This window comes from Penicillium manginii, assembly GCF_028828005.1.
Source record: "Penicillium manginii strain IBT 31320 chromosome Unknown utg000002l:1.0-5564898.0:1.0-5567710.0, whole genome shotgun sequence".
Classification (NCBI taxonomy): domain Eukaryota; kingdom Fungi; phylum Ascomycota; class Eurotiomycetes; order Eurotiales; family Aspergillaceae; genus Penicillium; species Penicillium manginii.
Genome location: NW_026643103.1, coordinates 4045854 through 4068724, shown reverse-complemented (window position 1 = coordinate 4068724; position 22871 = coordinate 4045854). Strand labels below are relative to the sequence as shown.

The 22871-nt window shown below is 51.3% G+C and overlaps 7 protein-coding genes across 7 annotated transcripts; 2 read left to right on the top strand and 5 right to left on the bottom strand.

The window, feature by feature from the left end:
- Positions 1 to 1028: 1028 nt before the first annotated feature.
- N7533_002802 (uncharacterized protein) lies at positions 1029 to 1880 on the bottom strand (the record flags this gene model as incomplete). Its single annotated transcript, XM_057099452.1, has 1 exon — positions 1029 to 1880. The coding sequence occupies one exon, from the start codon at positions 1878 to 1880 to the stop codon at positions 1029 to 1031; it is 852 nt and encodes a 283-aa protein (XP_056964588.1).
- A 3008-nt stretch (positions 1881 to 4888) lies between these two features.
- N7533_002801 (GPI anchored serine-rich protein) lies at positions 4889 to 5583 on the bottom strand (the record flags this gene model as incomplete). The annotated part of the gene is made up of 3 exons (XM_057099451.1): positions 4889 to 5003; positions 5062 to 5210; positions 5287 to 5583. 3 exons carry the CDS (start codon positions 5581 to 5583, stop codon positions 4889 to 4891), a joined length of 561 nt encoding a protein of 186 aa, XP_056964587.1.
- Positions 5584 to 7443: 1860 nt separating this feature from the next.
- N7533_002800 (uncharacterized protein) lies at positions 7444 to 7739 on the bottom strand (the record flags this gene model as incomplete). Its single annotated transcript, XM_057099450.1, has 2 exons — positions 7444 to 7503; positions 7593 to 7739. The coding sequence occupies 2 exons, from the start codon at positions 7737 to 7739 to the stop codon at positions 7444 to 7446; spliced, it is 207 nt and encodes a 68-aa protein (XP_056964586.1).
- A 3251-nt stretch (positions 7740 to 10990) lies between these two features.
- N7533_002799 (dual-specificity mitogen-activated protein kinase kinase) lies at positions 10991 to 12570 on the top strand (the record flags this gene model as incomplete). Its single annotated transcript, XM_057099449.1, has 4 exons — positions 10991 to 11587; positions 11663 to 11954; positions 12013 to 12382; positions 12438 to 12570. The coding sequence occupies 4 exons, from the start codon at positions 10991 to 10993 to the stop codon at positions 12568 to 12570; spliced, it is 1392 nt and encodes a 463-aa protein (XP_056964585.1).
- A 2247-nt stretch (positions 12571 to 14817) lies between these two features.
- N7533_002798 (uncharacterized protein) lies at positions 14818 to 16601 on the bottom strand (the record flags this gene model as incomplete). The annotated part of the gene is made up of 2 exons (XM_057099448.1): positions 14818 to 16070; positions 16136 to 16601. The coding sequence occupies 2 exons, from the start codon at positions 16599 to 16601 to the stop codon at positions 14818 to 14820; spliced, it is 1719 nt and encodes a 572-aa protein (XP_056964584.1).
- Positions 16602 to 16624: 23 nt separating this feature from the next.
- Positions 16625 to 16981, bottom strand: N7533_002797 (uncharacterized protein; the record flags this gene model as incomplete). The annotated part of the gene is made up of 1 exon (XM_057099447.1): positions 16625 to 16981. One exon carries the CDS (start codon positions 16979 to 16981, stop codon positions 16625 to 16627), a length of 357 nt encoding a protein of 118 aa, XP_056964583.1.
- A 1914-nt stretch (positions 16982 to 18895) lies between these two features.
- On the top strand, positions 18896 to 22574 carry N7533_002796 (putative serine/threonine protein kinase; the record flags this gene model as incomplete). The annotated part of the gene is made up of 4 exons (XM_057099446.1): positions 18896 to 19040; positions 19091 to 20335; positions 20397 to 20482; positions 20535 to 22574. 4 exons carry the CDS (start codon positions 18896 to 18898, stop codon positions 22572 to 22574), a joined length of 3516 nt encoding a protein of 1171 aa, XP_056964582.1.
- Between the last annotated feature and the right edge of the window lie 297 nt (positions 22575 to 22871).

Here is a 22871-nt window from a genome sequence, read left to right as displayed (position 1 = left end):
AACAGAACAGAATAAGCAGAATAGTCCCGGCTCTCTACTTATAACACTCTATCATCGATCCTTTTCTTTTGCTTTCTACTGGTGGACTCGCAAGAATATTCAGAGGCTGGAAAAGAGCTGCTGGTCTGTGTTAGCGCCAGAGAGAACTGGAGACATCGAGTCACAGATTGAGAAAAAAAAAAGGAAAAAAGGAATGGGAAAATTCCTCTCCTCTCAATCCCCCTCCCCCTCCCCCCCCATTGGACCTCCCCCCCCCCAAGGACGAATCAACAAATCTCTTCTGACCCCTCATTTCATCAGACTGACACCCGTTTCAATCTGTCGCCTGTCCAACCTCTGTCGTCGTGGAGAAAACGCCAGGAATCCGCGAGCCTTCCACTGGCGGTGGAGTAGTGGATCCGATATGCATTTTGTTTTCTCCAAGACTGGGGTCCCAGACCAGTCAGAGTCCAGCTGGCCCGTGAAGAGGGGAAAGCCCTGCTCTTATCGACTTGTTACTTGCAGGTCAAAAGTACGGTGGGAGAGAAAGTGTGGGAACAATGTGGAATGATATGATACGATGGAGATGCCATACGGAGTACAAAGTACATACACTCGATATGATATGATGCAATGCAATATTGATATTGATATTGGGGTTGGGATTCCGAAGTCCCTCGCTTTGGGGGTATTATAAACAGATCTTCACTGCAAAATAGACACTCGCACCAAACATGGCACATATCAAGATGGATCCGATGCCTCGAGAGAGACCGGCCACCTTCAATCTTCAAGTTCCACCACCCATCTCTTCCAAATCTCTCCTCACCCCCTGAGACAAGTCTGGTCAAACATGGCTGAGTCCATCGTGTCCGAAGTTTCACTCGGTCCTCGCCCTCGACTCTAGCGCCCGTTGAACGATATGAAAACAACAAGCATAACGATCAATCAAGCACGTCCAGGGTCCACCAGTCGTCCCAGCAAGCTCTACCGTCGCAGGAACTATCAACTCCGCTGTACTGAGTACTGAGTACAATGCATGCATCCCATCATCTCCCACCGTACGGAGTAGACAGGTCATGCATCCGATACGCCACCTCGCTCCACCGCCCCTGTCCCTGGCCTCGTCCCTGTCCCAGTCGCCTGGCATACGTGGGACTAAACCCATGGCTCTCATAAGTAGGCGGACAATCGACGGGCTCATTCTCAGCTCCATCCCAAGCGTCAAAATCCGAGCCCAACCCTAGCCCCAAGAACGGATCTGACAGCGGCGTTCGATGAAAAATGGAGTCCGACGCTCGACTATGCTCCACACAGGGCTCTTCCTGCTGTTGGCGATACGATTCACTGACTATCCACTGCTGATCGGATTCGACCCAGACAAGTGGACAGCAGCTTTGTGTTCGTCGGCCGCGTTCGTGCTGGCGATTAGATGGTGCTGGGGTATCGGCGCTTAAAAGAGGTAGAGGTACCAGGTCCCGCATTGGTGATCGGGGTCGCTGGGTAAATCTCGGGCCTCGTGGCTCAGAGTCAATGCGAAGATCCATATGCAGGTCGATGTCCATATCTATATCGGGTGATGGGGTCCTCCTACCCCTTTGGGCGTGTGTTCTGCGGAGATGGCCCTCGCTGAGAGAGGTTTCGGTTCGAGGGTTGGGTGGTCGGTGATGATAGCGATAGGCATGGTTATTGTTATTGTGCGCTGCCAGGGACTCGTATGACGAGGAAGGACGGCGTCTCGGGGATGATGGTCTCGGTGGTAGAGACCTCCACAGCCGACTGGGGTTTGTATTGGAATCCATTACAGGCGATCGCAGATGAACATGACCATCCATGGGATCAGGTGTAATGACCACCCTCGGATCATCGATTGGCGGACCTTCTAACGAAGATAGATCCATGAGGTTTTGTTGCCGTGGACAGGAATCTGTTCGAAGAAATCGACGTCTCGGTATTAGCGAGCAAAATGGCATTTCACGGAGAGTATCAGCGCGGGGTTGCGAAAATGACCCGCTTTATGAGAGATGATGTCCTGGAATGTTTAAACGGATAGTATACTATCTTTAAACCCGAATGACGTGCGCTTTGATAGATGGAGAAGAGTGGATCGTTGTACGAGGCTCGTATCCCGAACCCAAATCCAAACCTGGCAGAGATCCTAGTATCGTCTGCAAGTAGTCCAGGGCAGAAGAGTATAGTGAGAAAGTGACCTCGGGAGAATATGAAACCAAGAACAGACACCATAAAAGGGATGTATAGGAGGAGGAGGAACTAAGCCACCAGTCAAAAGTTGGATAAGTCGGGAATAACCAACTACGAGGCCTCCAGCGCGCCATGCGTCTTAAGCGAGTCATGGTGTGGCCACGGCGGCCCAAGTCAATACATAGTAAGTTATGGAGTTCTGGAAACGACCCAGAATCCTTCATGGGGCCGGAAACTCCGAAATCCACCGCCAATTTGCCATTCACTGAACACGACGCAGTGATAGAGAAGTGCTAGTCTGACGCCGCCCCGGCAATTAAAGATCTATCAACCCCACCAGGTAGCACCTGGTGGATCGATCGGTGATATCTTAGGTCCATATTTGGAATCTCACATCGCAAGGCAGACTGTATGGAACTTTGAAAGCATATTGGAGTGGAAGTGGGGGTCGGAAAGAAGAGAGGGAGGACCCTCATCTTGATTTTGCTGGCCCGCTTCTATCATTTAACACTGTGAAAAGGGAGGAGAGTTTTTTGAGGCAAAGCTCGAACACCTCATCCAGTGTGTGAAGGGGCCATGGCCCTCGAAGGAGCATATGCCTATTACTCTGTTGTTATGTCGCTCAGCGGTGAATCAAATCTCGTTGTTGCTAGCGCATAGCCCCTGTTCCCTCTACAGACGCGACCCGCGCCAAGTTTGGTAGTGGGCCGACTATTTTTGGGCGACCAATAGAGGATTGGCTATGACAGTAAGCTTCTCTGTTGATACTTCGTAGTGTTGTTTCAATTTGGGTAGAAGGCGCGAGCCAAGATCCTCACGGTGGAAGAGAGCAGTGTGGGATTCCAAGGTTGTTGGACCGTGGCATAGGTATGGGGCCGCTCCACTCGCGCTGGTGACCTAAACGTCTTTCGAGATGCTGATGCGATGCATGGACGATGCGGGTTTGGCTTATCAGAATTTTAACTTTTCAATTTCCCCGGACCCCCAGGATCGTGCTGGATATATTTAGCAAGGGGAGCGTCAAGACTTGACTTGGCTGTAGATGCAGATCGCAATATTACTGGTACTTAGTACATAAGAAGGACACGCGCTTTTCCGCAGTGGCTTGGCTCAAAAAACCCGATTTCGGCCCCATCAAACCTATGCCGACCTCGGGTTATGTACCACTAGCCCTGGTAGTAGTTACTAATAAGATGGCTGATGTCATGCTCACGCGAGCTCTATAATCGCAAGGCATTCTTAGCCTTGCTGTTCCTTTCACTTTCCTTTTTCGGCATACATTGCGCTGCAATGGGTCCATCGTATTTGGGAATTCTGATTTCAGATGAGATACTAGTAGTATATAAATGTGGCTGAACCGTGACTGGATGTGGCCATGTCAGAATCAAGATCCTACTACTACTTCTGACACCTAGGTAGGCATAAGGAATATACAAAAGTAGTAATTTTATACCTAGGTACTCCTGAGCCTTAGTATGCATATTTAACCATGCACACCGGGGCACCTAGGTACCTATTAAGTACCTAGGCACTACTCTTTCAAGGTTTTTTTTAGTACCAGCCTTCAGCCCAATGGACCCATGAACCTGAGATATATCGAGACTCGGAGTATTCCAATTGGAAATGACCTGGCCAGGAACAGTACGATAATTCACTACCTAGTAGTACTGCCTACGTAATAGGTAGGTAGTCAATCAAAAAAAGTCGTGGACTGGAGGTTCAAGTTTTGCTTTCCAAGATGGTCAAACCTGAAACAATACTATACTATTCTACTTGTACAATTTTCTGGCAGCTTCCCCACGCCCACTCGCATCCATGCATGTTCAGTGCCACCCGTGCGACGGATATCACCGAGTGACCAATGCGATTGGCCCTCTCATTTCTTTAGAGGGGCCGAGTTTGTTTCGCAACATTTGCCAAGATTGGATGATCTCAGCCCAATAACAGGGACCGAAGGATTAGACTGAGAGGGCCCTGATCAAGGACTGTGAGCACCGCATTTGCATTCAAACGCTCAAGACGAAATGACAACTTCTTGAGTCTGTAAAAGAGTCGGCTTCAGACATCGCTGTCCGTTTTGAGGTACCACATACTCGGATTCCGCCGAGTCTCGTTTTCCCTTGTCATATGAAAAAAGCGGATATGGGGCCAAGTTCGCCGTTTCGAGGCGATCAGGGATTTGGGGATAGTCGTTTCAGAATAAGATTGGATTCTGAAATAAGATAATATTCACGCGTCTAGCAAAAGAAAGTAGACAAAAGAAAGTTAAAGTGCATTATACTAGTAGTAAGGATACATCGAAAAGAAAAGTGCGATAGAAGAATAGAAGAATAGAAGAGAAAAATAAGTTACGGGTTGAAATCACTGGAAAGTAAGGAAAGGGTGAAAGCTGTCATGGTTTACATTAAGATCGTGCTCAAGCCACCAAATGCGCTTCACACAACTCCGAAGCTATCCAGGAAGCCCAAGAATAGGAAAAATAAATATGTATATCAAAAATCAGAAAAAAATGAGGATAAAACATATCCAATCGGAAGCAAGTAACAAGTATCGGTCAGGCAGGCAAGGTATATCACCAGAACCCTAATTTAAATCACAAATCTTCTCTTCTTCTCCATCTATCTTCTCCGTATGTCCGTAACCATTTAAACTACACTAATTGTGCGTGGCACTATTAGAGATAGTAGTCCATCATAGATGGAATGATTTATGCCAGGAAGAAGGCAGCGGCGGCAGCGACACCAGCGAAGGTGAGGGAGCCGGAGACGGCACCGGCACCGTTGAAAGCGGGGGTACCGGAGGGAGAGACGGGGGAGGTACCGCTGGAAATGGGTTAGTAATTGAAGATATAAAAAAGTGGGTTGTTGATATAGATCTTACCTGGGCACAGCGGCGGAGGAAGAGGGAACGTGGGGAACGCCACCGGAGCCGGGGCCGACAGGGGAGCCACCACCGGGAGCGGAGGAGACGGGAACCTGGGAGGTGATGACGGTGGGGATGCAGCTGGTGAAGGTGGTCAAGCTGTAGCTCTGGACCGGGGTGACAGCGGGAGGGGCGGGGGAGCCACCGGAGGGAGTCACAGCGGGGGGAGCGGGAACAGAGGACCAGCTGGGGGCAGGGCCGGAGGAGGCAGGGGGGGTTGCCACCGGCAGGGCCGGAAGGAGCACCGGTGGTAGGCTCAACACCGACGGGGGTGGTGGTAGGCTCGACACCAGCGGGGGTGGTGGTGGGCTCAACACCAGCGGCGGGGGTGGAGGTACGGCCGGGGCAGTCAGTGACGGAGGCGGCGCAAGAGATGACGGTAACCTCGTCGGTCTGGTAGACGGTAGAGTCGGCACCGTTCTGGACGGCGGCAGCAGCCAGGCTGGCGAAGAGGGCAATGGTGGCGGTGGAGAAACGCATTTTGATTGTATGGAATTGATAAACCGTTAAGGTGATTTAAAAAAGCGGAGCTTTGGTGAGAAAGAGAGTGTTGGTAGTTGGTTAAAGAATGGATGACCGAAGTCTAGAGAGTGACTGAATGCGATGGCAACGAAGAATGTACTTGAAGAAGAAAGAAAGGGAAAGGGAGACCACGGGGGAGTTAGGGGCCCTTTGTATGAACGGGGAGATTAGTCCTCATGGATCAACATGGGCCTCCAATTACGGATACTACGGAGTCACTAGCACTAGAGCAGGGGAAGAAAAAAAAGGGGAAAGGGGAAACCCTCAAAAAACACCCAAAAAAGAAGAGTGACGATGTTTGGGGGTCCACGGGGTACCAATGACCGAGTCCCTTCACTCATCCACACCGCATGATTGAAGTACCAGTGACCTCCGTCATCTGTTCTGCACACAGCCCGCCTGGAGTCAAGCGGCCCCTGGATGGAGTCGGTCATTGGATAAGAGGGGCATTGGGGTTGAGCTCGTTTGGTTGTGACGCCGTGTTGGTGTGTAATTTTGGGAGCCACTAATGTCTTTAGCGTCTTCTGTGATGCCGATCGGCTGGGGTGTTTGCGTGGATGAGACATTCCTTACTTCGTGATATACAGAGAAGTTGAGTGGAAGTAGAAGTTGATATCCGTAGATTTCCTGGTTGTACACACGTATCTAGTAAACTGAAGTACCTCTCGTGGTCACTATATCATGTGTATATCGTATACTCTGTATACTCCGTAAGAGCACGGAGTATACCTCCATATTACTCCGTCTTCGATATCTCCCACGGCCGATTCCCAGTGGGTCTAGCGGTTTCAGGCCACGCAGTCCAGCCAATCCACCGCTGATCCACTGCCCGTTCCTGACGCCTTCAACCAGTGCGGGCGACCTAAGTGGGTCCTATATCCACTTTACCCCTGAAAAGCCCGTGGATGATTGCCACTTTCACTGGGCACGGCTCTCGTACAACACCGGTAACTCATTGTAAACAACGCACATCCGATGACGAACGGAAGTCCTTACTCCGAGTGTTTATCTCAACCAGGTTTGGTTTGTCCTCCCGTCCAGGTACCCGAGGTTCGCTCCAGGGCAGTGTATTTCCATAGTGCAGAGCACGTCGCTGGTTGCTTCAATTGGATCCATTGGTAATTCCCGGGGTGCGCGAATCACGTTCGTTTCCCGAGCCTTACTCTGATTACTGTATTGCGATGTATTACCATTTTTCACTTCCCTCTTTGCACAGTGGACGGTGTATATTGCTATATTACGAGCTTCTATTCTGGTCGTGACCCTCATCCTGTTTGTTGTTCGGTGGATCCCATGACTGTCTTAGGTTCCATTGCAACCAAGCAAGTGTAGAATCCTGCCCCAGTATTAGAGAGAAAAAACCCACAATAAAATTGATTGTTTTTATTATGATTTCGATCAAATCACCCACCACATCACCGCCCTGCATCCTGTTCCTGCATCCGGAGAAACTGCCCTCGTCGCCCCCACAGCGGGACCGGTCAAAACTGCAACCACCTCCCCGAACGGTTAGACCGCCAGTCAACAAAGTGCTTAACGGAGCTTACATGTCAGGTCCAAGCCACTAGAGCGGGGGAGCCAGAGACAAGAAAAGAGGCTTGGGCGAGAGTTTTGAGTCCCTTAACTGTGCCGTGCGTGGCTGTTCATCTCCATCAGAGTATCGGTCGTGGTTTCAGACTTCGCCAAGCCAGGACCAGGGCCAGGACCCTGATCCTGATGAGATCGGTATCGCGAGAGTTTGTCTGTCTGACCTTGAATAGAGTGCAGAAACCGCGACCTAGACCCAGTCGTGTACGGAGTACATATGGATGTACTAAGTTAGTCCCTGGCATCACGCATGTCTTGGGTGTTGTAATTTTCATTTTCATTCTGCGCCCCCTGTTATGCTTACTGTATGTATGTAAGTACTTACTCGTACACTGAGACTGCATCAGACTCAGTATCTGTGCGCGGCAATGGATCAGCACCCTAGTCGACCCTGTCGAGTCTCGACCACGAAGGACGGCACTGCTGGTGTCGGACCGCCCATTCAGCCATGATACATTTGCCCAAAGGGCCAATGACCGTTGAGGACTGGTAGTGGTGTGCTTTCGCCAAGGTTTAATCGCGGTCATGGACGAGGCTCCACATTAGGGGTTGACAGTACATTCTATCCCACATATACTCCGTAGACAAGCATATAACGTATTCATACGGACTGATGGAGTTCCAGGAGACGCAAAATGTAAATCGAAGCCTGGCCTGCTAAATCCTTGACCGGAATGTCTTTGCTGTGAGATCCAGACCGATCCTCTTATGCGACCCAATACATTGCCTCGTGGCCGCCCCAGACTCCACATTCCGCGACTATTGATTTTCTATGAATCTCGTTGGATTGAATCTGAATCTCAACCAACGCCTTTTCCTTTGGTTCTTCCTTTGCGCAACGTCGAAATCCTTGGACCGGTCTAGTTCCTGGTTGGTGCCTCTACTTTGGAGTCCTTCTTATCTTGAGAACCCCCCCCATCTAATGTCTCTGTGAGCTATGTTTAGCCGGGTTAAGGAGCGGTGGAACCGCTTTATTGATTGAAAAGGGGGAGGAGAGTTCATTGGGATAATAATAGGTTCTGTGGATCTACCCTTTCGACACTGGACGGCGTGCGATCCGTGTGAGCATTCCTCTGCGGAGTCCAGAGTATGGAGTATTGGAATGATCGCTCCCCAGAAGCGATATCTTTCTCCTGAGAAAAAGGGGGATGGAACTCGAAAGAGCACGCGGTATGTACGTATATGGAGTACAGCACTAATAGGTAGGCAAGAGCAAGTCGGAATCACAGAATCTCCAACTCGCCTGTTTCTTTTTTTTTCCCCAGTTACATGTGGACCCTTTGAACCGACTGTGTATGTACTCCGTAATCTGGATTGGATCCAGATGCGCGTGAGGGACGTCGTCTAGCCGAAGTGATCGTCTGCTCTACATGGTTAAAGCAAGATTGGATTCACCCAGGGCGGACTGTCATTCGGCGATACTATGTCCAACCAGACCGAATGGAAGACGGTCGGTCCTACATAATCTTACTTGGACCCGTTGGAGCACCCTCTTCATCACATTGCCTTTCAGCCCTGTAGTCTTGGCCAGCTTGCCGCCAGCAATTTCGCGCCGAGAAGCGATCGGCAGCAACGCGTCATACCGGACAGCATCTGACCGGATCTGAGCTGGATGGAGTCCAAACAGAGCAACGGAGTCTACCAGATGCGAGCAATTGACTCGGCAATGGCAAATAATTGCATGGGAAGGATGGGGAGGGGTCGGGAGGAGTTCAAGTTCAACTACGGAGTACGGAGTATGCAATTCCCACTCTCCTCCCACCAGTCTTATATTCAGTGCGACTAGGGACCTGGGCCGGGCGCGGCAAAAGAAAAGAGACAATTAATCGGCATGATATGAAGACGCCGTTACCCTGCCAAGTAGTGGCTGTTGGTTAGCGGCTGTCTATGTGCGGTAGGATCCGTAGATTTGCCGAGTTTGTAGGGTCGAGCGTTGAGACTGGAATTAATCAGGATCATGGCTCATTTCTGCTCTGTTTTGCCGGCCGAGGATTGAGCTCGTAAGTAATATGGTTTACGGAGTACGTACCACTTCACTTATTCCAGAGGGAAACTGGCTACGAAGGTCAACTCAGGGCAGGATAGCACAGGACGTAACGAGTTGTCAAGTGTAACTGATTGTGATCCTTGCTGTCCCGCTCGAACCGCGCGTCAAGAGAGCCCAGCAGGATTCGCGGTGGTCGATGACGTCTATTTTGGCCTTATCGGGAGCTACTTTGCTCCGTGCTAGCTTGATGTGCTGCAAGGGCTAATTGCATAGGAAAGGAGAAGGAAAGATGAACCTGAGTTCACTTTCCGAGTCGATCTATGGATGTAGGTGTGGCTGTACACCTGGGGAGCCGAAAAATGCGAGGGTAGAAGTGGGCCGAGTGGCTTGTCTCAGAGTCAGATTTGGGATGAGATTTGAAACATTGGCGGTGCAACTGGCGGTGCAACTGTGGTGGTGCAAATTGAGGAGGAAATGAGACATGAGCCGAGTGGTAACGGAGTAGGAGTACAGGGGGTGATGTGAGATATAGAGGAGAGCAGTACCAGTAGGGCACGTTGAAATTGAAATTGAAATAAACTTGAAGATTGGACTTAGGTGATGACATACCTAGGTACAAATTGGACCGGACCTGGCGAGATGCTCAGCCACTGTCAAGGGATCTGATCTATCAGCCACAGGAGGCTACCCAAGATAGACTACTCTGGATCCTTGGTTAGGGGAGGTTATGATGCATTGAGTCCTTGGATTTCTAAATATGTCCGAAATGCCGTCCCTACAGAGTAGAACAGGACCAATTTCGGAATTATCCGAGACTATTCGGGGAATAGTGGACTCCATATGGCAGCAGCAAGTGGGTATTCGTGGGTTTATGATGTCAACACCACATATTGCGAGGGTGTGGCCATGGGAGAATGCAATGCTGCAATGATGCAAATGATGGGAATATGCGGAGTATTTGAGTATGGAGTACTGGTGGTGAAGATGGCAGAGTGCAAGGAAATGTGGCTCTAAGGCAGCACCATTTATGCCCAACTGGCTATCTAGGCATATCGTATACTAGTCGTACATTACAGTTGACCAGCACACCTGTATACTTGCATATCAGCATGTATATGCCCAGCTGGAGATATAGTATAGACCAAGTAAAAGACTGCGTTGTCCCTCCTCTGTACTCTGTACTCTCCCAAAGATATGATGTTTCAGCGAGGCGCCTTCTGAAACACCACAGCCCCACCACCCGATCGTCTCTGCCCTCGCGAGTCTACAGAGTTACTAGTATCCCCGTCTATTAATACGATCAACTCTATTAATATTCATCTTGAATTCATTAGGGCTGATACTATTATTTCTATCATATTATATCTACACCTTATCCCATCCCATCCCATTCTACCCTATCCCATCCCATCCCATCCCATCACCTACAAAGGTCCCATTTCCCCTCTTGAGTGGAACCAAATTTGAACCTGCGACTTGTCACCTGCTCCTCTCTTTCTCCCCCCCAAACTGCCAACTGCCAACCACCAACCTTCTCTTTTTCTCCCCTTCCTCCCTCCATCACCACCACATTCGTTCTCGTTTGCTTCTCCGTTGTGGCTACCTTCGCTGATCCTAACGAGTTGTTCCTGCCTGGGGAAAGGCAGAACAATCTCGCCATGTCTTCCTCCGCCTCTGTCCCACTCCTTCGCCCGCCCGTGCCTGGCAACCGCAATAACTCCGCCAGTCCACGAGTCCCCAAACTCACTCTCGGCATCCCGCCTTCTCCCAGTGCGAAGCCCGTCACCGACAATGGAATCTCCGTCGATGCCCCCCCAACTACAGCCCTTGCAACCCTCCCAACCATCGCAACCTCAGCCCCAACTGCACCCGCAGCCCTCCCGCCCCGCCTTGCCCCGTCTGAAACTGGCCACCCCGATGGGCAGTAGCCAGAGTGTTCCGCAGGAGTCTAAGCCCAATGGAAAACCCTCCTTGCTCTCTCTTTCCACCTCTGGGCTGGGCGTGAATGGCCAACCCCCGCTCGACCAGAAGGCCAGCGGCCCCACGTCCGCAAACTCCTCATACTCGGCCCTCAACTTCGCCATGGGCCTGCGGGAGCCGACCGGAGGCAACTCAGACCCCTCATCCGCCATCAGCTCGGTGTACTCCGATGCCGAGGGCGCGGTACAGATGAAGCGGGAGGCCAGCGTCAGCTCATTACTCCCCGACCTGGATAAATTGAGTCTTGAAAAGGGCCGCCCGCTCGACGTGGAGGATTTGGATGATGAGGGCTGGCATGCCGCCAGCGAGCAGAACAAGATCGTTGAACTGGGAAGTCTGGGTGAAGGTGCCGGTGGCGCTGTTACCCGCTGCAAACTCAAGGAGGGCAAGACCGTCTTTGCTTTGAAGGTGAGCATACCATTCCTTGAGCCTCTTATCCACCCAGTAAAGATCGTCGTGATCACTAACCCGAACCGATTGTAGATCATCACCACCGACCCCAACCCCGACGTCAAGAAACAGATCGTTCGCGAGCTCAACTTCAACAAGGACTGCGCATCCTCACACATCTGCCGCTACTACGGTGCTTTCATGGATAAGACTTCGGGGACTATCTCGATTGCCATGGAATTCTGCGAAGGTGGAAGTCTCGATAGCATCTACAAGGAAGTGAAGAAGCTGGGAGGCCGAACCGGTGAAAAGGTCCTGGGCAAGGTTGCAGAGGGTGTTCTAAACGGTTTGACTTATCTGCACAGCCGAAAGATTATCCATCGTGGTACGTATTACCAATGCTCCAGATAAATTCGAAATTCGCCTTTCGCTAACAGGATCAGACATCAAACCTTCCAACATCCTCCTCTGCCGCGACGGTCAAGTCAAGCTCTGCGATTTCGGTGTCAGTGGCGAGTTCGGTACAAAGGGCGATGCCAACACCTTTATCGGTACATCCTACTACATGGCCCCCGAACGTATCACGGGTCAATCATACACCATCACCTCCGACGTCTGGTCCCTAGGCGTGTCTCTGCTGGAAGTTGCCCAGCACCGATTCCCCTTCCCAGCCGACGGAACCGAGATGCAACCCCGCGCCGGATTAATTGATCTCCTCACATACATTGTTCGCCAGCCGATTCCCAAGCTGAAGGATGAGCCGGATCACGGTATTCGTTGGTCGGATAATTTCAAGTACTTCATTGAATGCTGGTATGTGCTATTACAAGCTATATCCTCCTGGAAACGTCCCTAACATTTATCACAGTCTCGAAAAAGAGCCTCCTCGACGAGCAACCCCCTGGCGGATGCTGGATCATCCGTGGGTGCAGGACATGAAGAACAAGAAGGTCAACATGGCGAACTTCGTGAAGCAAGTGTGGGACTGGAAAGAGGAATAAAAAGAAGCGCAATACACCGTGCGCTACTCCCCTCGCTTTCTTCATTGCACATCGTCGCCAAGCACATTGGAGTTCTCATTTTTTGAGCATCAGGTGGCTGGACCCCAACGGGTTGACCTGGCTGTCAACGCAAACTCAAAAAAACACAGCACGACTATCATTAAGTCACGACATTCTCATCCAACGATTGGAATTACACTTCTATTCACATTTCTTGGCGCCATATCTGCATGCCATGCCGTGTTTCCTCCCGGGCCGGAACTCGGGAGCTTGAAAAAAAAACATTGGTTTCTCTTCGCGTCCAAATCATACCCTCACATGTTTTGCCTCTACACACTTTTCTTTTCACCTTCAGCGTTTATGACTTGACTCATCGGCTACGCCTTACCTATACGATCCTTTCACGGCCTGATATTTCTCCCTCACATCGCATCCTCCTCTCCTTCTCTCCATCGCCCCCACCTTTCTACCTACCCTACCCGCCCTTTCTCTATCCCTCTTCCTGGAAATCTATTGTCTGGAGGGTCTCCGCTCCGTGTGTCCCATTGTTACATTTCGAGCCTGGACATATCTTCATACACCATATGCTCTCTGTTCTTCTTCCCCTTCTTTCCCTTTTCCATGTATAGTCCTAGGCTGTTTGGGTTGAGCTTGGTCTGGGGTTTGCAATGCATCGACTAGCCTGGCACATATTTAGGTACCTAATACCATTGCGATTGATTTATTGTTTCTGAATGGACCCATACAGACTGTCTGTAGTCGTAGTATTCTATATTGGCATGACAGCGTAGTAAAAAACCAAATTGAATAGGTAGCTGCACTAGTCCTTAGTAGAATTTTAGATAAATCAGTAAGATTGGCAAAATTCCCATCCTTGAGTAAATTTCATCCTCTAGCAAACTAGCTCGAGTGAGCACCCACTCGCTGGCCTTTGACTCACCTTCCGCAAACACTTTGTGGACTGCTGAGTATGACGTTGACAGCGAGGGATTCCTCAAACACCTATATCGTGCCGGCGGACCTCGCCTGACCGCACTCCCAGTTAAGACCAGACCCCTCAAGGACCGGTGCTATAACCTGGATAATCAAAGAAGGCCATTGGCAGAGCCCGGGAAATCCTGGAAGAATGTGAAACCACCCAAAAGGCCGATATTGAACTACTGGAAAGAAAAGATGACTCCGCTTATTATTCAACTAAGGCCTACTATCATGAAGGGGAGGAGCCTATTTCAACCATCCTGTTTTGCTTCGAACATCGCTCGCCACCAGAATCATCAAGATGGAGAGAGGCAGCCAAATGAATACATACAGAAGTTGCCTCTCCACTCTTGCCAGGATATTCAGTTGAACTGATTGACGAGGCACTAAGCCGACCTATAATATCCTACTTTCTTCCTCAGATAGATCCACTTTACCCTCAGTGGAAGGCCATTCACGACAAAATTGACCACCACGCACTGGGATCGAAACCTTTTATTCTCTAGACTGCATTCGATTTGGGGCGCCAAAGACGGAGGCTGACGATGAGAACCTGTCAATTACCGTCTACAGAAGTCTTCAGAGTTTGGCAAAGGGTCCAATTACAAACGAAGTTCAGCAGACCAGAGAATTTCTAACGGAGGAACTGAATGATGTCGATATTCTTTTCGGGGTGGATGAAGGGTAGCCCATGAGAACGGAACCACCCGAGGATTTGGGAAATCGATCTGAGTTGGATGGATTCAAGTTGACTTCGAAGGATTTTGTGGACCTTTTTCAACCTGTTCGACGGATTTTCCATTTAACCTCCCGGCCGATTTATTGTTTGCCAAACGAGTTCTTTGCGAGATGAATTATTTGCGAGATTCCAAGGTTGAGGTTGTTTCCAGATAAAGGTGTTACTGATTGAATGATGATTTGTGCTATGTACGTCCCCAGCCAACATCCACATACTCGTCAACTGTACTCGTAAAGCCAAAAACGCGCATGAAACAAAAGTCATTTCGGGGGGGAATCTCAATAAATGTGGGGTAGGGGTAATAGGCATGGACAAAAAGCGAATGAATGTACCGTAGTATAAAGGATGCAGCAAACTCCGCCGCTAATGAGAGAAGAGGCTCAACTCGAGAAAGCGCAAGTATGCAGGCATAGAAAAAAAAAATAGAATCAATATAAGAAAAAGGAACCATCACTAGATATGAAAAATATATAGGATCTGGTCTTCATAAAGCCAGCTCCTAGATATTTTCATCCATCATCAAATATCCTTTAAATATAGCCCAGTCCACCGAGGATGCTCTTGCATTCGGGGACTGGAAGTGCCGAGACGCCCAAGGCACGAACGAGAGCTCCACCGCGCAGACGCTGGAGACCCATGGCAAGCTTCCATGCTTCAGTGTCTTGCAGGACAAAAACGTACTTACGGCCCTCCTGATCGCGAATACTAGCGCGGAGAATGTGGAGGCCCCGAAACTCTGCCTGTGGCGGCTGGACTGGCCCACCGCCACTTGCGTTGGAACTGCGGGCAAAGCAGGCGCTTGGCGATGCCAGTCGGCAGGTGTTTTTGCAAACCTTGAGAAGGTTGGTGGTGAAAGCGTCGGACTCTTCGTTGGTGGGCATCGAGTTGGCTGATGCGCCGCGACGGAAGGAGAATGGGTTGTTGGAACCAGGCTTGGAGGGTTGGCTGTTGGATCCAACCTGGGGACACCAGATTTCGGCCAATTTCAAGGTCCATGCTTTGACGTCCCATTCGCGCTGGCCAACACCACGAAGATCGTCATCGACGAAGAGACCTTCGGTTGTCATGCGTAGGACAAGACCATCGGTCACCATGCCTTGTCCAGAGACTAATTGTGCGACCGGAGTCTTCATGAAAGCGTTGTTAAACTGATAGACACCCTGGATCACGATCTTATCAGGATCCTTGGTGGAATATGTGCTGCGGTGTGAAGGTGGAGGTGTCGTGCGAGCTGTTGACTGCGAAGGAGCATATGATGACTCGGAGTAGGCGGATCCAGATCCAGATGCCTTCCCATACGGGCGTCGTGGACGATCGTAGGGCCGAAAGGAATACGCATCGTCTTCGATGGTTGTGTTGGCTGTTGGAAAGGGTGGCTGCTTTTTTGGAGAAGGTGTCCTGGGTGCTCCAGTTGCACTGGCAGTAGCCTGTGGCTGCTGGGCCTTGCTTTTGGCCTCTTGGGCCTTCTTCTCTGCGTAGCGTTTAGCGGCCGCTTCTTTGAGAGCAGCGAACTTGGCCATGGCCTCCTTCTGGGCCTTCTCCTTAGCTGCTGCTTCCTTCTCAGCAGCCTCCTTGGCGGCCTTCTCTTTTGCCTCGGCGGCCAGTTTGTCGGCTTTCTCTTTTGCTTCTTTTGCGAGCCTGTCAGCTTCCGCCTTCGCATCAGCGGCTGCTTTTTCCTGCTTTGCGCGGGCCTCGGCAGCTTCCCTCTCCATTCGCTCGCGTGCTTCTTTCTCTGCTTTCTCCCTAGCCGCAGCCATTTCGCGTTCCAGTTGCTCTCGACGCTCTTTAAGCTCTTTCTCCATAGCCTCGCGTTCTCTCTTCTCTCCTTCTCCTTGGCTTCGGCGTCACGCTTGCGTTTGAATTCTTCCATCTTTCGACGGAGGTCTTCTTTGCGCTTAGCCTCTTCACGTTCGCGCTGCATCTCAGCTTTCTTTCGATCTTCCTTCTCCTTCTCTTTTTGGCGTTCCCTTTCCTCTTCTCTTTCGCGTTCTCTCTTGCGCTCCTTTTCTTTCTCCTTTTCTCTCTCCTTTTCTCTCTCTCTCTCCTTCTCCTTCTCTCTTTCCCTCTCCTTCTCCTTCTCTTCGGCATTTGGGGGGGGCATCGGCGCCATGTTGATTTCCAGAATACTGGTTACCATGATTCTGCCCTCCGCCAAAGTTTCCGCTTTGTTGTTGTCGATGCCCTGACCCATTACCGCCGAAGTTTGAGCCGCTGTTGCGGTTGGAACCGGAAGATTGGTCATTGGCATTGCGTCCAGCACCGCCAGAGAAACCACCGCCGAATCGGCCACCACCACCGCCATTCCCACTGTCATTGTTGTCGTCGTTTCTCCGGGAGCTACCTGATTGAGACATTCCAAATGCCCAGCCAGCAACACCTAAACCAAGTGCGACCACCATCATTCCCATCCCCCCCCGGGCCGTTGGAGACAGAGGCCATATACCACGTCTTGATAGTGGGAGCGATCAGAGACCATATTATGACCACAAGCAGTGTGCTTGAGGCGCCGGCGAGGAAGCTGTTGCGATGGCACTGCAGGGAGGGAAGGTATAAGAAGCCGCCGCCGGATGAGTGCGGCGGGACGATGAAGATGTCATAATTTCCGGGCGGTAGATCGGACGATTTACGATATTCGCCGTCGGTGGTGTGAGGATTCTCGCCATGCGGCGGGGGAGGGGGTGGAGGGCCATCCATTGCGATCGCGATCGAGTCTTAGGAAGGAGGATGATCGGATGGCGAAAAATAATGCGATTCGGCCTGCCGACTCGGACGAACGAATATTGCGTAGCCGAGTATAATTGTCCTCTTGGTATATATATTTGGTCCAGACCAGTCCGGGCCGATAGTGGGCTCGATTCGAATGATGCGATCGAGGCTAGTTGAACAGGTTGTCGATACGGTTGCAAGTGAATAACCCGTTCATTTCGTTGTGATGAGAGATGTGCACTGAGGCCCTAGGCCATACAGTGCTCAGAGAAGCCGGTCAGAGGGTAGGTAGAAGAATAATTATATAAAAGCCAAATGAAGAATCGATCTTGATGTCCGAAAAATAACCGAGAGATGGGTGATCGGATAACAATGAGGCAGGGTTGCAACGGGGGAGGGGAGTTGTTTAGGAGAGAAGTGGCCCAGGTAGCGGCTAAGGATCGGCGGCTCCATGCAGTGAGGACGTGGCCATCACACAGCAAAACAACTTGGGCGCATCCAATCCCACCCCTCTATCGCATTGCTTTGCCAGCAGTTTCCACGGATATCCGATCTTCCAAAAAAGTTGGATTCCTTCGAGGCCACGCGATCACGAGCCCTACTGTCACTGAGGGGAAAAGCAGTGGCACAGCATCGAGGGATATCGGGCCGGCCGATTTGAACATCCTTGCTTCGAGTCTAGGTCGTTCTCAAGAACGAGGGGTAATCTACTACTAATTTGGTATTGTGACTGTGAAACTACAATTGACAGCCAACACTTCTAGTACTTTTGCACCTTTGGTCATTGAATCCTCAGCCGGACGTGGCAATTGAATCGTTAAAAATGTTTGTTTTGGTTTTACCCTTTCGGGTGAAATGCGGCCTTATGTCAGCGGGATATAACAGCCGAGGCGGTTGGCGGTTGGCGGTTAGCGCTTGCGGTATAACTTCCAATTAGTTACCTAGGTAGATATCTCCTTCCCCGTCAGGAAGAATAGAGAGTGTCTTCTAGGTTCCTCCTCCATCTTCTCCGCGAGTATAGATACCCAGCCTACGGCTGACAGTTGACAAAAGAAACTCTTTCAAAGTGCCAGAAGGATATCAACTCGCCGTCTTTCAATAAAGTCCGAGATTTCGAGAAAAAAAAATCCAATTAGAAGGCTTCATGGCACCGTGCGAGCTATCTCAACACAATCGTTTGATGGAAGGTATGAATTGAAAAAAAGAGGAAGAAATGATTATTAGTATGAACACAATACACCTTGACCTCTCTCCCGTGGTGTTTTGGAGGTCAGCGAGCACATACAACGGATAGTAAAGCAAGACATATTAGATTCATTGACTCTTTCTGAGTATCTCAATAGCATTGTTATGGGTGATTTACAGTATGGTGTAGGCCAAACTACATCGTGGTTTTATATGAGGTCGGCAGCCGGCTTCAAGGCGGAGTGGATCAGCCATGTACGGGACAGGATGGATGCCGTGCCTCAGCAATACGAGCGATGTCATATAGGCTGGGTTGTGACCAATCTTTCCGGACCACTATAGCCCGGAGTACTGTTGCTCTTGCGAGTATTCCATCGGGAGGCACCCCTCCTCGACCATCCATCTTGGCTCAGTATAGCGTCGAGAGTGGGGTAAAAGGAGTCATCTCGATGGCTGTCAATATTGCGGTCAAGCGATTGTTGGGGAAAGATAGTTCGAGCCTAGTGGGTCCGCGATATTCGCGGCGAAACGGTACTCCTCCGAGACATGTTCAAAGGTACAATACCCCATAGGCTAGAGGACATACGGACGTAGGTCACGTTAGCAAGCATCGATATTTGCACTGAGAATAAGCAGTCACTGGTTGGGTCTTCGTGTTCGTGATATTGGTGGTGAATGGAAGCATGGACAAGCGCAGTCCCATGACGGGGCCATGAGATGCGGGCCCCTGATCAGAGCACTCGCAGCTGGGAAAGGCACCTTGAAGTCGTTGAGCAAGTTATGGTGGACGCTGATCCCCACGATCAGGACCAGCCTGTCTTTGAAGAGAGAAACAAAAAAATCGAGTCCGGAGGGATAACCGGTGCAGATAAAGGACTAAAGAAAGAGATTAACATGTGTTGTACTACGTAGGAGGCACAGCGCAGGCGGAGAGCATCACCGCGCCGCAACGTGACCCGCTGGCGGTGATTGGATCGTCTTTCCACTTGAGATTCCCTTCCTCCTCTACCTCGTTGCTGTTGACTTTCAACCTCGGTGGAGGCCTCACTACCTACTTATTTTCTCTCATCTCCGTGGGAAGACATCGCTCCTCTCCCTCTTCCCCCTCCAATCTCTCCGCCTCCCCGCCAACTGTCCTCTTGGCCCCATTCTCACCCTCATACCCAAGCACCCATCTCTCTCTTGCACTTCTATGCCGCGCCGATAGCTCGCAGACCCCTCAATCCAACCCCCCCCTACCCGTAGAGGGCCTTTCGACCACCATGTCCTCCTTCCAACCCTCTCACCAGAGCCACTCCGCGTCGCGCCACCTCCCCGCCTATAACCCGGTCGCCGCTGTGACCGCGCCTGCGGGGACGTTTCTCCCCGGGACTAAGGTCCAGGTCGGTGGTCACCGCGTGGTGATTGAGAAATATCTGTCCGAGGGTGGTTTCGCTCATGTCTACGTCGTTCGGTTACCCCAACCCATCAATGGCACGGAGACGGCGGTGCTCAAGCGGGTGGCTGTGCCTGACAAGTCGGCCCTTGCGAACATGCGCACCGAGGTCGAAACGATGAAGAAATTGAAGGGACACAAACATATTGTCAAATACTTCGATTCGCATGCCTCCCAGCTCAGCGGAGGCGGGTATGAGGTCTTTCTACTCATGGAGTTCTGCGGAGGAGGTGGTTTGATTGACTTCATGAACACTCGGCTGCAGAACCGTCTAACGGAGCCGGAGATCATTAAGATCTTCTCCGACTGCGCTGAGGGTGTCGCCTGTATGCACTACCTGAAGCCGCCTCTGCTGCATCGTGATCTCAAGGTGGAGAACATTCTCATCTCGGGCAAGGGAAGCTCCGCCATATACAAGCTTTGCGATTTCGGATCCTCCGCCCCTCCTCGCCCCGCGGCGACATCTGCTGCGGAAGGTCGTTTGATTGAGGATGATGTACAGCGACACACAACGCTACAGTACCGGAGTCCGGAGATGATTGATGTATATCGGAAACAACCTATTGACGAGAAGAGTGATATATGGGCCCTTGGTGTGCTCCTGTACAAACTATGTTATTATACAACCCCCTTTGAGGAGGTGGGTCAGATGGCTATTCTCAACGCCAGTTTCAAATACCCCTCATACCCGCGTTTTTCGGACCGGTTAAAGATGTTGATTGGTGAGTACAAGAGGCCTCCGGTCGAAGAACTTGGCTAATGAGACATAGCATCGATGCTCAGAGAGAAACCCGCAGAAGCGGCCTAATATATATGAAGTGGTGCAAGAAATGTGTCACATGCAGGGCAAGGAAGTTCCGATTCGAGATGTTCGTACAATTTTTTACTACCGCTATGCGATTTTTACTAACGCGAAGGTAGATCTACTCGAACCGAACGGTTTCCGAGACGCGAAAGAACCAGGAGTTGCCTCCAACACCAACAGATGCTCCCCCGGTGGGAGCAGTCTACTCGCTCCCTGTCGAGGAAACCAAAGTCATCCCTGAGATCGCACCTATGCGAAGAGGACGACCAGGGAAGCCTCAGTCATCACACGACTCTGCCAAAGCAAGCCCCTCCCCATACCGCGGTGGCTCCAAAGATGCAACTTCGAGTGATCCATTTGCCGCGCTGGATGGAGGCGCGGCGGCCCGAAGCAAGAAGTCTGACGAACTTTCCAAACGCTTCCCCACCTTGGATCAATTTGACATTCTCCACGAGAAGGGAGACAAGTTTGATTTCGAGCCGACGGCGAACGACAAGTCGGATGACAACGATCTCTCCCAGAGACTCACCAATGCTTTGGCCGATCAAGCATTTGCTCGACAACTCTCGCCAGAACGTCCAACACGACAGGAGCCTCCTTCCAGTCGACAATCCCAGACTTCGCCTGTACGCGAACCGCAGCAGGTGTCTGCCAGACAGTCCACTACGCTATATCAACCCACTCCTAAGCGCCCTGCGATGGTATCCACTGGGACCATGACATCGCCTGCTCAGACACCTCGCTTGCAAGAACCCTCATTGTCCAGCCGCCCAATCTATCGATTCCCAACCTCTGAACAGGATCGTCCTTCGAGTCAGCCCTGGGCACAGGAGGACCAGAAGAAGGCACCATCCCCCCCATCATCGGGCTTGCGCCCCGAAGCAAGCCCGCGTTTGTCGTCGGACCGGTTGTCGAACCTTTCTAGCTCCGCGCGTCCTTCCATGGAGTCTTTGCGACGCCCATCTGTACTGGATGCCAACGATCCTGTGGGTCGATCAAAATCTGCCATTGCCAAGGCCCGTCCAGTGTCAGTGCAGGCCGGGTACGTGCCGCGGGAACCGGAGGCGTCGAGATCTTCATTGGACTTATCGCAATACGAAGGTGGTGCGCCATTACGATCAGTCCGAACAGAGCTGGATCGCGATTATGACCCAGCCAATATTTCTTCGGATATAGACTACCTTCGCGCGAAGGAAGAGGAGGAGCTTAATCGCAAGAGGGAGAAGCGTTCTAGTAGCGGCGCAAAGCACAGCAAACGCGGCAGCTTGTCTTCACTTTCACTTTCAGGGGGCAAGAACTTGTTCGCGGGCCGCTTCGGTGAGGCATTCCGCCGATTCGAGAGTGACAAGCCCACGACTCCCTCATCAGAAGAGGCCCCCAAGACGAGTTTGATGAGTGATACTGAAGCCAGAAACGACGACATGTCGCCATATGAGGATGATGTCCTGCTGGATGATTTGGACCGAGACGACATTTCTCCGGAGACCCGTCGCGAGCTGGAGCGCCGTCGTCTCTCCCAGGAGGAGAAGCGGGTTGCCAATGCTGCGGCTGAGTACCGACGCCGGGTTGCCGAGAACGACGGTGGAAAGGCAGGTGCTGAATCGCACCGGTCTCGGGCTATCCAGAACCGAGTTCAGACGCTTCTCGGCGAGTCTAACAAGCACGTCGCCGCACCGAAAACCGCGTCTGGATACGGCAAGTACACCGAAACTTCTGATTTGCAGGCAAACCAGGGCGATGTACGTCCTCTATCAAACCCAATCCCTATATCCCGAACTCCTGGTCCCGTCTACGGTGCTCGTGAAGGAAACATGCCTCTGCCGGACCGTCGTGAGGGTGCCAGTGTCCCCGCTGGACTTCCTCGAGCTGCTACTTCTTCTTCGACGGGTTACTCGTCTGGACAACACCCGACATCCCGGTCGGCCGCACCGCCAGCTGCACCGCCGAAGCCCAAGAACCTGCGCGTAGGAGCCCCGGATGCCTCCAAGCCCGGCACCAGCAGCGAGCGAAGTCCCTCTCTCCAGCAGAACCCAACCAGCCCGGGTGAGGACTGGGAGGCGAACTTCAGCCGGCGGTTCCCCAGCCTCTCCGGCATGGAAATGGAGACGGAGATTGAGATCCCCAAGTTCCCGAAGTTGAAGACGCGGGAAGTGTAACGCCTAGACGGATGTTTTATTTGGTGCAATGTTGCCGTGAGATTAGCGTGTTCCACCTGGTGATTTGTATTTGGTTCGGAGAGGTGCATATAGATAGTAGACAGTGACAGTGAATATGACATGAGGTATAACCCTCGTTGAGACGAAACATCTAGACTTATCCCTTGCCGCGCGCACAAGCATGGAGTAGATAGTATAGATAGCACAGCCGTAGTTACACCCTACATACTATGTACTACGTACACTGCTAGGGTACTCCCCACCAAGTGTAGCAACCTTGGAGCGCGTGGCCCCGAT